Below are 15506 nucleotides of genomic sequence, written 5' to 3'. Positions count from 1 at the left end.
GGATAGCAGGTCCATTCTATGTGTCATACTTGATCATTTTGCGATATTGCCATATTTTTACTGAAAGGATTTAGTAGAGGACATCGACGATACATTTCGCAACTTTTGGTCGCTAATAAAAAAGCCTTGCCTTTACCGGAAGTAGCAGACGATGTGCGCGTGACGTCACCGGTTGGGGGGCTCCTCACATCAACACATTGTTTGTAATGTGAGCCTCCAGCAGCGAGAGCTATTCGGACCGAGAAAGCGACGATTTCCCCATTAATGTGAGTGAGGATGAAAGATTCGTGGATTAGGAAATTTAGAGTGAAGGACTAGGAAGAAAAACTTTTAAAAAAAGTAAAAAAAAAAAAAAGGCGATTGCAGTGTGAGCGATTCAGATGTTTTTAGACACATTTACTAGGATAATTCTGGGAAATCCCTTATCTGCCTATTGTGTTGCTAGTGTTTTAGTGAGTTAAATAGTGCCTGATAGTCGGAGGGGAGTGGACATGGGTGTGTTGACGGGTGTGTTGAGGCAAGTGTTGAGGGAAGTCACGCAGCTGCAGCAGGACCGAAGCTCCGCTGATCTCCGGTAAGAGGCGACTTATTACCACAATTTTCACACTGAAAACTGCCGGTTGACATGTAGTCGGGATCCATGTTCGCTTGACCGCTCTGATCCATAGTAAAGCTTCACCTCCGGGAATTTTAAACAAGGAAACACCGTGTGTTTGTGTGGCTAAAGGCTATAAGCTTCCTACCTCCATCTTTCTACTTTGACTTCTCCATTATTAATTGAGCAAATTGCAAAAGATTCAGCAACACAGATGTCCAAAATACTGTGTAATTGTGCGATGAAAAGAGACGACTTTTAGCCGTAAGTGGTGCTGGGCTAATATGGCCCCTCCAACCAATAACGTCACAAACACGCGTCATCATTCTGCAACCTTTTCAACAGGAAACTCCGCGGGAAATTTAAAATTGTAATTTAGTAAACTAAATCGGCCGTATTGGCATGTGTTGCAATGGTAATATTTCATCATTGATATATAAACTATCAGACTGCGTGGTCGGTAGTAATGGGTTTCAGTAGGCCTTTAAGAGATAATGGTATAAAATATAACATATAGGGCAGCACGGTGTAGCAGGGGTTAGTGCATGTGCCTCACAATACGAAGGTCCTGAGTAGTCCTGAGTTCAATCCCAGGCTCTGGATCTTTCCGTGTGGAGTTTGCATGTTATCCTTGGGACTGCATGGGTTCCCTCCGGGTACTCCGGCTTCATCCCACGTCCAAAGACATGCACCTGGGGATAGGTTGATTGGCAACACTAAATTGGCCCTAGTGTGTGAATGTGAGTGTGAATGTTGTCTGTCTATCTGTGTTGGCCCTGCGATGAGAGTGGGCGACTTGTCCAGGGTGTACACCGCCTTTCGCTTAATTTTGTAGCTGAGATAGGCACCAACGCCCCCCGCGACCCCAAAGGGGAATAAGCGGTAGTAAATGGATGGATGGATGGATTTTGCACTGTTACGTTATATAAGCTTAGCTTGTTCCATATTCAGTGTTAAAGCAAATCAGTGTAGCAAACTGTGTTGGCCCTGCGATGAGTTGGCGACTTGTCCAGGGTTTACCCCGCCTTCCGCCCATGTGCAGCTGAGATAGGCTCCTGCAACCCCCGTGACCGCTAACTGGACAAGCGGTAGAAAATATACGGATGGATGGTATCCATTCACACATACATTTACTACCGCTTATTCCCTTTGTGGTCCTGGGGGGCGCTGGAGCCCATCTCAGCTACAATCGGGCGGAAGGCGGCGTACACCCTGGAGAAGTCGCCACTTCAGGATGGATGACATATACAAGAGATGCGCGGTTTGCGGTCTCATCCGCGGATAAACTGCGGGTCGGGCGGGTGACATGACGAAAAAATAGATTTTAATTAGATTCGGGCAGGTGGCTTTTGAACCATCCGGAAATATTTGATATACATGGTTCTGGGATCGGTATCGTTTGCCATTCAAAGAGCCATTTAAGACCCATATCACTAAGCGAAGAAGACAATAGGAGACGCTAATATTCTCTAGAATGACTGCCGGCAGTCACCCAGATAAGAAGTATGTGCTATGAAGTCATTGACTTTGTCGCGTTCTACAGCATGTACGATCTGCTTGTCAAGCCAGCATCATGTTGTGTGTGGCTTCCGCAGCAACACGCACATGACTGCAAGGCATACTTGGTGACACAGAGTACACTAATGGTTGTGATATAAACAATTTTAACACTTAGTAATATGCGCCACGCTGTGAAGCCACACCAAAAAAGATTGACAAACACATTTCGGGAGAACATCCTCCCAGTAACACAACATAAACTCAACACAACAAATACCCAGAATCCTTTGTATTCATGACACTTCCTGACTATTTTATACACCCCGCTAGCAGCAAACCCCGCCATCCCCCCTCCCCCCTCCCGTGCATCGGTAAGGTGGGCGGGGTTGGGGGCGCGGGGGTGTAAAATATATTCAGAGCCCATCATGGATATAAAGGATTCTGGGTATTTGTTGTGTTGCGTTTATGTTGTGTTACTGTGAGGATGTTCTCCCGAAATGTGTTTGTCATTCTTGTTTGGTGTGGCTTCACAGCGTGGCGCATATTAGTAAGTGTTAAAGTTGTTTATATCACAACCATCATTGTACTATGTATCGCCCAGTATGCCTTTTAATCTTGTACGTGTGATTGCGGAAGCTGCACACGACATGTAGCCGGACTAACAATCGGTTTGTACATGTTTGTTGAAGGTGTCAAAGGCAATGGCTTCACAGAACGCCCAAATTCTTGTCATCAGGATGAACGCCAATTGGATATTCGCGAGAACGTTAGCGGCTCCAATTGTCTTCATTACTCTGTGAAACGGGTTTAAATAGCTCTGTGAGTGGAAAAGGTGGCCGACCTCTGATGTATTTCAGCAGGCGGTTGCGGTTCTGATTAAATGTTGGTTCGGGTGGACGGCGGGTGGATGACGACTTTGGTGATGCGGTTGCGGATGATGTAATTGCCTATCCGCGCATCTCTAGTATATACAGTTTAATGTATTTTAGTCCTAGTAAACATTTTTCCAAAAGTTGTTGTCCTATATTTGGGTCAATAATAAGGTGAGTGGAATGGAGCCTGTTATTCATTTTAGTCTGTTGGTTTTACAGTAGTGATGCCTCTACTTTGATCACAATAAAGTAAACAGAAAAAATATTCTATGCATCCTGTCTCCTCTGCATTCAGTGTGTCTGTTCCAGGAAGCACAGGCGTGGAGACTATTAGTCTACTGTGAACGGATATGTTAGAGGAGGCATTACTTTGGTAGCAGATTACCACAAGCAGACAGGGAGATGAATGAGAAGAATCCTACACAGACTGGATAATAAACATAAATAAATTAACCTCCTCTAATATTTGAATCCTGGCGTAATTCAGTGGTGCCTCTTTCTTCTGATGCGGTTTCAAATGATGCATAAACTTTTCAGATAAGTTCCTGCGACTAATTAATTTGAGGGGAATACGGAATAGATCTTATTCATTATTATTATTGATCAACAAACCAAGACATGAATGTGAGTTATCTGATTCTCCTATCATACGCTGTCCTTGTTACATTACCTGGTTTATGCTCTACTCCACAGGTGTCAAAATCAAGGCCAGTGGGCAAAATCTGGCCCGCAACAATATTTGCCTGGAAAGAATATGCATTAATGAAATGCTTAATCTTTTCTTACTAAATGTATTTGTTCTTTCCATTTTGACATAAAAAATATGTACTGCATATATTTAAAGTACCAATGATTGTCACACACACACATTGGTGTGTTGAAATTTGTCCTCTGCATTTGACCCATCCCCTTGATCACCCCCTGGGAAGTGAGGGGAGCAGTGGGCAACAGCGGTGCCGCGCCCGGAAATCATTTATGGTGATTTAAGATATGCAATTGCATATCTTTGAAAATTCAACATTATCAAAATCAAAATATTATATTATCATGTATTCTAAAAGTTTTTTTTTTAAATAAAGATAAATATTGTATTTAAATATTTGATTGATTCATGATTTATGATTTAAAACAAATTATCGATCAAATTGTAGACTGTAAAATTGACAATAGATTTTACAGTTAAATTCCGCCAACTGAGTTTTTTTTTACCTTAAAATTAACTTTGGTACTGTTTTTTCCATATACAGTTAGACAAAACATAAAAAAACTAACAAAAAAACATTTAAAAACAATATTTTACAATAAAAACAAACAGACTGGCAGCTTTGTTGCTTGAATTATACCGCTAAAGCAGTGGTATTGTTTCTCCAAACCATTCCATTTATTCAATGTTTTTTATATGCTTTAAAAAAACACTGCTTTTACTGTAAAATCCTGGTGACTGAGCTGCCAGTTTTTAAAGTAAAATTTCAAAACATTTTTGCAGCTTATGTAACAAATGTATTTTTAATGTTTTGTTTTGTTATACGTCACGTGGTGGCGTGGTCGGCCCGGGGTTTGTTCTCCCGGAATGCAGGACGGACAGCTCCGGACGACAGCGTGAGGTAGGAGATGATAATTTAATCATAATAGTACCACAAGACAGAAACAAACCAAGGAAAAACGTGCCGATCGCACGGGAAGTTAAGATAACAGCTTAGCACAGGATCAAGATCAGAAATACACCATACCGCAAACAATGAAGCCACACCGACTGTGGCGAGCAACGTGACTAAATAGCTCTCTGATTAGTGCTAAACAGCAGGTGAAAGTGCAGAGCACTAATCAGAGGCAGGTGAAACCAATTGGCACCCATGGAAACCAAAACAAACACCCAAAGTGCACAAAACAGGAACTAAGGGAGTCCAAAACTAACAGAACATAACTAAACAAAACATGATCCGGATCACGGATCATGACAATTATATATATATTCATCCATCCATTTACTACCGCTTGTCCCGTTCGGGGTTGCGGGGGGTGCTGGAGCCGATCTCAGCTGCATTGTGGCATATATATATATATATATATATTAGATTAGATAGTACTTATATATATATATATATATATATATATATATATATATATATATATATATATCTCAGCTACAATCGGGCGGAAGGCAGGGTACACCCTGGACAAGTCGCCACTTCATCACAGGGCTGAGATAGGCGCCAGCGCCCCCCGCGACCCCGAAAGGGAATAAGCGGTAGAAAATGGATGGATGGATGGATATATATATATATATATATATATATATATATATATATATATATATATATATATATATATATATATATATATATATATATATATATATCAATGTTTATTTATATAGCCCTAAATCACAAATGTCTCAAAGGACTGTACAAACCACTACGACTACGACATCCTCGGAAGAACCCACATAAGGGCAAGGAAAACTCACACCAAGTGGGCAAGGAGAACTATATATACTATATATATGTATATATGTATGTATGTGTATATATACATCTATATATGTATGTATGTGTATATATGTATGTATGTGTATATATACTGTATATATATTTATATATATATATATATGTGAAAAAATATAATTCACAATATATATTACTCATTGTTAAAAGCGGCCCTCTGAGGGCAACCATAACGGCGACGTGGCCCTCAATGAAAATGAGTTTGACACCCCTGCTCTACTCCGACAGTATTATGAACATTCTGTATATTATGGGATGGCTGGTCATGTGATTTATGTAAGAGGCGTGAGAAACTGAAGACCCTGATGCTGTGTTGTGGGAAAAGTAGAATTCAGCTGACCAGACACATCCCACTGTCTGTGATGGAAATTTCCAATAGGAAAGTGCAGGCAGAACACATTCAAGGGGGGCTTTCTTCACGACGTTTACAGTTATTGTACATGTAACAGCCCGGATTTAAGCGCAGTACTGGCAGCACAGCAGTTCAGGAGAGGTCACGACCCCTTTCACGGGGAGCTGCGCGAAAGACGAGATGTTATGTGAAATCAGGACACAATTTATTTCCATAGCCCCACTGCTAAGGCTCATATACTAACTGGCATCAGATGAAGTTGCACAACTGACATAATAATTTAACCCTCCTGCTTTGAGAATATGAGCAAAGGCGTGCTATACTGTATGTACTGGTGTGAAGATACACAGATGCATTTAAAGGTGTTAATTTTAACAAAACTATGTTTTGTTGGCATCTTTTCAACAAATCATGAAGTGCAGAAAAAATGAAAATTGCAATATCTATCACATTGGTAATGATACAGAAATAGATGTATTTGTTTCGGACATCTTTAACAAAGTTACATGAAGTAACCCAGATCTGGGCAAAATCCGGCCCACGAGCCACATGGGGCCCATTAAGATTTTCAATCCGGTCCGCCGGACGTTCTACATAATTTTTTAGGCCTTTAACATCAAAACTGTAGCCGTCATTATGATTTGCAGTGCTGTTTTCAAATGACTGTAAGTATTGGTTTCACAGGTCTAAATCTGCGATTTTGGGTGTTATAGGAGTTATTACGGTAATCTACATCACTGCAGCTCAGACGAGGAACAAAGCAGAGTGGCCGGGGTTTGTTTTCAGAACAGCCAGCCCCAAATGCATGTGTCAGGAAAAGATCAATCCATCCAGGGTTTCCTACACATTCATTTATTTGTGGCGGCCCGCCACGAAAGAATTACGGCCGCCACAAATAAAATTAAACAAATAAATAAATAAATACATTTTTATTTATCTATTTATTTATTTTCTGCTTTTGACTTGCTCGACCGCTCATAAAAGCAATGGGACTCTGTCTGTGAATGGAGCTTGTAGTTACATATTGTATAAATATGTAAATATTATATAAATATGTATATAAATATGTACATAAAGTGTTTTAATTATATTCCAACTCCGCGTTCTTCTTGGTCATCGCCGCCGCCGCTGTCCAACTTCGATGGACAGGTCACATCTTGCGCATGGACACTAAAGGTCGGCCAAGGCAAACCCTCTTTGGAGAACCCAAGTCAGGCGAATTTTTCACTGGCCGCCCCCTCCTCTGCTTCAGGCATATTTTAATTAGTCAGCTTAAGCAAGCCGAAATCCCTCCTAATAACCTGGAGAAAGTTGCTATGAATCAGGCAGATTGGAGCATTCTACAAAGATAGTCGGAAAGCCGCTTAAAGATTGTCTGGAAACCAAAATCTATGAGCAATTTTGGCTGAAGAACAACCATTACATGTTGTGTAGACCTCAAGGAAGGGTTTCAAATGAAGGGGGAAAAAAAATCATAATAAGGCCGCTTTAGACCAGCACTGCTAGCGGTGTGGCCCATGGGGTGAATGGCAATATTCAGGCAAATTTGCCATTAAATTATTTTCAGTGACAGAACAGAAAGACACTAGGAATATGTTTGCGGTAAAAAATAATTTAAAATGTACCGTATTTTTTGGACTAAAATCCTTTCTTTTTCTCAAAACTCGACAGTGTGCCTTATAACCCGGTGCGCCTATTGTACGGAATCCTTTTGGTTGTGCTTATCGACCTCAAAGATATTTTATTTGGTACAGTCACACCAGTGACGTGCTGTCAGGGTAGGGAAGTGAGGCAGTGCCTCACCTGCCACCAGGTGGCTTAACCATGAAATGTTCCAAAATGAAGTAATAAAATAAAATAAGTTTTAATATTTCTCTTTTGGTTTATGGTTTCTATGTGATTTTGGTGTGGTTCTTGTATATTTTGATAATTTCAATGGTCAAAATCGCGGAAATTCCATGTTTCCTGATCAAAACAATGCAGCATACGAGAAGTGAGGCAGACACAGGCGGTGCCTCTACGGCTACACACAGTGTGTATTGGGCGTGTGCTTGCGAGTGGGCGCATGCTTGTTGCCACGTGGAAAAGGCAGGTCTTGAGGCACCAAGTACCTCTGCCTCAAGGTAGGGAGCGATTTATTGTCAACTTGCAGTTCAATGACTCAGCAGTAATCTGACTCGCCACACTGGGAGAAGAGGGAGTGCTCAAGCTAGCAGACACAGGTCTCTCCAGCGGAAGCCAGATTTTTTTCTTTTCTTTTTTTTTTAACTGAATTTATAACAAACATGGCATCTTTATTAGAGTAAGCCAGCATTTGTGGGTGGGTTTTTTCAGATGCAAAAATTGTAATTTCTTGGAATGAAATTCAATTGAATGAATGTTTCTGCCAATATGGAGGATTATATACTGTATGCAAGATGAATACTTCTCTAAACTGGACTTTAAGACAAAATGAATGCGATCATACAAAGCGTTTTCATGGAGGATAGCTATTGCTGCTTCAGATACAAATGCAGAAAGATAAGATACACTCACAATACTTGATTTATTTTGTTAAAAGCAAATGGGACCAAAAAGTATTTAATAACAACTTTATCAAATTAATCATATCATAATATCATTATGATAAGTTTTTATGAAAGCGAATAAGTTCCTTTTTTTCCCTGTAACTCTAATGTGCAACCTAAATCAACAATGACTAGAGCTGCACGTATGAATTTAAGTAAAAAAAAAAATTAAAAAAAAGTATGTATGCCTCACCTGGTGTCTAGTTCACCGCACGTCACTGAGTCACACATAAGAGATACATGTAAACTGCAAAATGATGGCAGTCACACATAAGAGATATGTGTAGACTGCACAATGACTCAAGAAAACAACACCAAAATGTTGTATGTTCCTTTGAAAATATAGAAAAAAATATCAAAATATTTCAGTACGACTTTGGTAAGCCATGAAGCCGCACCGCTTGATGGATTGTACCGTGCTTCAACATACGACTATTATTATGGTGTGTGTGTGTATAAGGTAAGACATATTATCTGGTGTTTTGTTTCGCAATATTATGCAAAAGCAACTTTTCTTACAAACATACTTTCTGGTACCTGCTGATCTGTATTTGGGATCTGCATAAATCCTGAAAATTCCGCCTTAGTAGTACGTGGCGATACCGTAGTTGATAAGCTTCTTCTTTTTCTCTATATTCTTGTTGTGGAACATTCATCCTGTGCTACAGTTCTTACTTATAGCTGTCAGTAAACTCGCCATAAAAGCGGTAAAACATACCGGTGTAGTGAGTTTATATTATTTACCCAAGGGACTTTAGTTTATTAAAGAGTTCTGGTCGGACGGTTTTTCACGGGACACATTTCCGCCGTTGTTGTTGTTGTTTTTGGATGAGAAGATGCTGCTCCGTTATTGATTTAAGTAAAGTCTGAATGTCATTAAAACAGTTAGCTCCATGTTTTGACACTTCTTCCACTCCCATCCTTGCACGCTACCCCTTTTACAACAAATATGATTGGGGCAAGATGCTGTCGAAGGACAGCCACGTAAATACTACCGCCCACAAATCTGCGAAACCTGACAAGACGCTCAGAAAGCGACTCGAAAATGGTCTGTAAAAAAATAATCTATGCAACATTTTGACCAAATAACCACCATTACATGTTATTTAGACCACAAGATAGGGTTTTACATTTAGAAAAAAAAGCATACAATGACCCTTTCAATGCGCCTTATACTCCGGTGGGCCTCTCGTATGGAAAAAAACAAGAATAGATCCGTTCATCGGCAGTGCGCCTTTTAATCCGGTGCGCCCTACGGTCCAAAAAATACGATATATTGCAGGGGTCGGGAACTTTTTTGGCAGAGAGAGCCATGAAAGCCAAATATTTTAAAATGTATTTCCGTGAGAGCCATATAATATTTTTTAACACTGAATACAATTAAATGCGTGCATTTTTAAGTAAGACCAACATTTTTAGAGAATAATAAGTCCCTTATTCTTTTTAATAACGTTGTTATTGGGGCGGTACATCTCGGATGGTAGAGTGGCCGTGCCAGCTACTTGAAAGTTCCAGGTTCAATCCCCGCTTCCGCCATCCTAGTCACTGCCGTTGTGTCCTTGGGCAAGACACTTTACCCACCTGCTCCCAGTGCCATCCACACTGGTTTAAATGTAACTTAGATATTGGGTCTCACAATGTAAAGCGCTTTGAGTCACTAGTGAAAAAGCGCTATATAAATGTAATTCACTTCAAAATATAATTCACTTATTCTAAAGCTAACCAATAATAAATATAATACTTCTCACCATTAATGCGACTTCTTGAACAGGTGCGATAGAAAATGGATGGTTGGATTAAAATGCATGAGAATGTCTTATCTTTTGAACGTTATTTTTAACACTGTGATTATCAGCGGAATTATTCATTACTTATTATGTTCAGTAATGCCAGCTAAGATGTATCTGAGAGCCAGATGCAGTCATCAAAAGAGCCACATCTGGCTCTACAGCCATAGGTTCCCTACCCCTGGTATATTGTTAAATGAATTGTGTCTTTCCTCTATGCAGAAAAGCTCGCTGAAGCTCAGAGGCGTTTTGCCACTCTGCAGAATGAGCTGCAGTCTTCACTGGACGCCCAGCGCGAGAGCAACGCTCCGCCGGGGCTGCGCAAACGCAAGACCGTGTTCCACCTGTCGCAGGAAGAACGCTGCAAGCACCACAACATCAAGGACCTTAAGCTCGCCTTCAGTGAGTTCTACCTGAGCCTAATCCTGCTGCAGAACTACCAGGTACAATGTCAATGAAAATATGATAGGGCTGTTTTACTGTGTTACCTGAAACATTACCTATGTGCTTTGCTGCCCACAGAATCTGAACTTCACCGGTTTCCGCAAGATCCTGAAGAAACATGACAAGGTCCTGGATACCTCTCGCGGGGCCGACTGGCGTGTGGCTCAGGTGGAGGTGGCACCATTCTACACCTGCAAGAAGATCACGCATCTCATCAGTGAGACCGAGGTGGGCCACGCACAACATTATCATGCACACCAGGGTAAGGTGTCACTGCATGGATGGAATCACTGTTCTTTGTGCATCTAGACGTTGGTCACCACAGAGCTGGAAGGAGGAGATCGTCAGCGGGCGATGAAGAGGTTGAGAGTTCCTCCGCTGGGAGCCGCTCAGGTCAGAAAAGTTCAGCGCTGTTTTACTGGAAAACCCTCCAAAACAGACCTGAGAAAATACAAAACCCAAAACCAGTGAAGTTGGCACGTTATGTAAATCGTAACTAAAAACAGAAAACAATGGTTTGCAAATCCTTTTCATTTTATATTCAATTGAATAGACTGCAAAGAAAAGATATTTAATGTTGGAACGAAGAAACTTAATTTTTTCGTGCAAATAATCATTTACTCGGAATTAAATGGCTTCAACACATTGCAAAAAAGTTGGCACAGGGGCATTTTTACCACTGTGTTACATGGCCTTTCCTTTTAACAACACTCAATAAATATTTGGGAACTGAGGAGACCAATTTTTGAAGCTTTTCAGATGGAATTCTTTCCCATTCTTGCTTGGTGTACAGCTTAAGTTGTTCAACAGTCCGGGGTCTCCGTTGTGGTATTTTAGGCTTCATATTGCGCCACACATTTACTCTTCAAACTTAAAGTGTTTACAAGGTACCAAAGAAGAAAAACATGATAAACATTCTGAATTTATTTCATCCATCCATTCTTTCGCCCTCAAAATAATCTTACTTATCTCATCATATGAAATATAACTTACTTCACCGATTATTTTTTTATTTATTCATTTATTTTTATTGTGATTACTTATGGAGTATAGTGTGAAGAAATTGAGGACAGGAAGTGAACAAAAGTTTTAACAACTGTCATGTAAAAGAAAAGGGGTAAGATTAAATAAGCTCTGCTTCTTCCTACTCTTTTTCGAACAGGTTGAAAAGAGAAACTGGAAATTGTGATGTATCATATTGTATACCAGCATGTTCGAAATAAACTCAAACTCAACTCAACTCAACACATTTTCAATAGGTGACATGTCTGGACTACAAGCAGGCCAGTCTAGTACCCGCACTCATTTACTATGAAGCCACGCTGTTGTAACATGTGGATTAGCATTGTCTTGCTGAAATAAGCAGGGGTGTCCATGATAACGATGCTTGGATCGCAACATATGTTGCTCAAAAGCCTGTATGTACCTTTCAGCATTAGTGGTGCCTTCACAGATGTGTAAGTTACACATACCTTGGGCACTAATACACCCCCATACCATCACAGATGCTGGCTTTTTGATATCCTTTACACACTGATGTCGCTTTTTGATGCAGTACGCCTGAGGGATCGAAAGTCCATAATATCATTGCTTAAGTGCAATGATTTCTCCAGATAATCTGAAACTTTTGATGATATTACGGACCGTAGATGGTGAAATCCCTAAATTAAATTGAGAAATGGTGTTCTTAAACTGTTCGACAATTTGCTCACGCATTTGTTCAGAAAGTGGTGACCCCCGCCCAATCCTTGTTTGTGAATGACTGAGCATTTCATAGAAGCTGCTTTTATACCCAATCATGGCACCCACCTGTTCCCAATTAACCTGTTCATCTGTGGGATGTTCCAAATAAGTGTTTGATGAGAATTCCTCAACTTTCTCAGTCTTTTTTTCCACTTTTGCCAGCTTTTTTGAAACATGTTGCAGGCATCGATTTCCAAATTAGCTAATTTTTGCAAAAAATAACTATGTTTTCCAGTTTGAAAGTTAAGTATCTTGTCTTTGCAGTCTATTCAATTGTATATAAATTGAAAAGTATTTGCAAATCATTGTATTCTGTTTTTATTTACCATATACACAACGTGACAACTTCACTTTTTTTGGAGTTTGTAAATTATGCTTCCAGGAGCACTACTTATTTACCATGCCTAAACAGCTATAAATTCCTGCCATCACGAGCTGTCTCCGTGTAAATGGCCACAATGTATCCCACTGGACATCTGCCTAATTTTCTCATGCATTTTAATGCACAGTTTAAGTATACCGTAGTTGCTCTTCCATAGTGGTAAACTACAGTTTCAGCACAAAGTGGCACACATTCATCAGATTGAACACTAACATACTACTTTTTGGCCTGTGCAAAGATCCCAAAACTACATAAAACAGGTTAACAGCTTATTTAATAACAAAACATTCATCATTTCAAAACAGTGTATGGGGTTAGTCATATTTACTATAAACCTATGTACTAATACACAGTACGGGCCAAAAGTTTTGACACACCTTCTCCTCATTCAATGTGGTTGTTTTATTTTCATGACTATTTAAATTGTAGATTGTCACTGAAGGAATCAAAACTATGAATGAATACATGTGGAGTTATGTACTTAACAAAAAAAGGTGACATGATTGAAAACATCGGCAACACTAAATTGGCCCTAGTGTGTGAATGTGAATGTTGTCTGTCTATCTGTGTTGGCCCTGTGATGAGGTGCGACTTGTCCAGGGTGTACCTCGCCTTCCGCCCAAATGCAGCTGAGATAGGCTCCAGCACTTCCTGCGACCCCGACAGGGACAAGTGGTTGAAAATGGAAGGATGGATTTTTTATATTCTAGTTTCTTCAAAATAGCCACCCTTTGCTCTGATTAATGCTTTGCACACTCTTGGCATTCTCTCGATGAGCTTCAAGCACACCTGTGATGTGAAAACTCTTTCATATGAACCTCTTGAGAAAGTGCCAAGAGTGTGCGAAAAAGTAATCAGAGCAAAGGGTGGCTATTTTGAAGAAACTAGAATATAAAACTTGTTTTATAGGTATTTTACTATTTTTTTTTCAAGTACATAACTCCACATGTAATCATTCATTGTTTTAATCCCTTCAGTAACAATCTAAAATTTAAATAGTCATGAAAATAAAGAAAACACATTGAATGAGAGGGTGTCTGTACTGTATAATGATACTATAATTGAATGGTTAATAGAAATATGACAGTTATTATTAAAGCTATGTGTTATTCTTAATAATTAGGGTAACAAAAAAATGTGTGAGTAAGCAAGTGACCTCCAAAAAAATACTATAAATGTAGGTATTTCATTATTTTATTTTTCATAATGGTTAACCGGGAAAAGCTAATGAAAACTGTTTTGAATGATAATTAGATAGCTGTGCTTGATCCAAAAATGAATGTTAATGAAGATTTATTAGAGACACAATTAACCTTATGGTTTATTTAATGTTGATAATAATTGTTGACCTGTGTTGCTGTAGCCTGCGTTGGCATGGACAACCTTTCGTGTGGGTCTGTACTGCGGCATCTTCATCATCCTCGCCGTCGCCTTCACCCTCACTGGTAACGCCTCTTTATTATTATATATTATAAATAAAACACTTTTTTTTTGTCCACTCAAATACGGTGTTGATGTCATCCCTCTATGTTGTGTTTTTGTTTTTTTCACCAGGCGCGGTGTTCATCCGCTATGAAAATGTGTGGCCTCTGGTGCGGATTTACCGGGGCGGCTTTCTCCTAATCCAGTTCCTGTTCCTGTTGGGCATTAACACGTATGGTTGGAGACAAGCGGGTGTCAACCACGTGCTCATCTTTGAGATCAATCCGCGAAACAACCTCTCTCACCAACACCTGTTTGAGGTCAGGATGAAACGCGTGTGGATTTGAAGTATTTCGGACAATGATCGCTTTCTGTTTTCATCTACATTTTGTGCCTTTTTTGTTGCAGATCGCTGGTTTCCTCGGCGTGTTGTGGTGTCTCAGCATCCTTTCGTGTCTCTACTCGGAGTACCTCTACCTTCCCATGCAGATCAACCCCCTCATCCTCTATGGCTTCATGTTGCTCTTCCTCATCAACCCCTTCAAAACCTGCTACTACAAGTCACGTTTTTGGCTCCTCAAGCTGCTGGTGAGTGAACATGCTGCTGCTGTGTGTCTTCTATGTTTAGTTAACCAAGAGCCTGGTCTACTAAATCAGGGGTGTCAAACTCAAATGCAGAGTGGGCCAAAATGTAAAACTGTCATGTCTTTGTGATCATGTTCTGTTTAGTTATGTTCTGTTTTTTTTTTGACTCAGTTAGTTCCTGTTTTTGCGCACCCTCGTTTGTTTTAGTTTCCACCTGGCTCATTTGTTTGGACTCACCCACCTGTCAATAATCACAGCACTATTTAAGCCTGTAGTTGCCAGGCAGTCAGCCTGGCGACATCACCCTCTACACAGCCTTGTTATCCATGCCCCCTTTCTTGTTCAAAGTAAGTTTTCGTTATTCATGCCATAGTTTGCAAGCTTTGTTTTATGTCCATAGTTTGCGTTGTAGTAATAGTTTTGTTTTCATAGCCAAGTTTTGTACCTCTGCTGAGAGCGCCTTTTGTTTGTTCCTGTGTTAAGTTTTTTCCCCGCCTCGTGCGCGCCCCTTTTGTTTGGTAGTTTTTGAGTGATTAATTAAAATCTGTAAGCACCGTCACGCCATGTCCCGTCCAGTCGATTTGCACCACGGGAAAACTGACCACATCATAGTCCATGTCATGACAACCACAGGCCAAGGTTGAACAAATTAACCTTATAATGGGGACCCAAACCTGTTTTGCATTAAATATTGAACAAGCAAGGTTTATATAATTTTATAGTGGCATGCAAAATCCAGTTTCAAATAATAAT

At 40.1% G+C, this 15506-nt stretch overlaps 1 protein-coding gene across 2 annotated transcripts in view; it reads left to right on the top strand.

The window, feature by feature from the left end:
- Positions 1-15506, top strand: part of xpr1a (xenotropic and polytropic retrovirus receptor 1a) — a 227685-nt gene that overhangs the window by 136789 nt on the left and 75390 nt on the right. For both annotated transcript variants that reach the window (XM_061887976.1, XM_061887975.1), the window contains exons 4-9: positions 10400-10620; positions 10700-10849; positions 10931-11014; positions 14110-14191; positions 14301-14488; positions 14577-14756. In XM_061887976.1, the coding sequence (XP_061743960.1) occupies positions 10400-10620; positions 10700-10849; positions 10931-11014; positions 14110-14191; positions 14301-14488; positions 14577-14756 (905 nt within the window). The remainder of the gene's footprint in view (positions 1-10399; positions 10621-10699; positions 10850-10930; positions 11015-14109; positions 14192-14300; positions 14489-14576; positions 14757-15506) is intronic.

The sequence above is a fragment of the Nerophis ophidion genome, linkage group LG26 (genome assembly GCF_033978795.1).
Source record: "Nerophis ophidion isolate RoL-2023_Sa linkage group LG26, RoL_Noph_v1.0, whole genome shotgun sequence".
Classification (NCBI taxonomy): Eukaryota; Metazoa; Chordata; class Actinopteri; order Syngnathiformes; family Syngnathidae; genus Nerophis; species Nerophis ophidion.
This window is presented reverse-complemented; position numbering and strand designations above follow the sequence as displayed.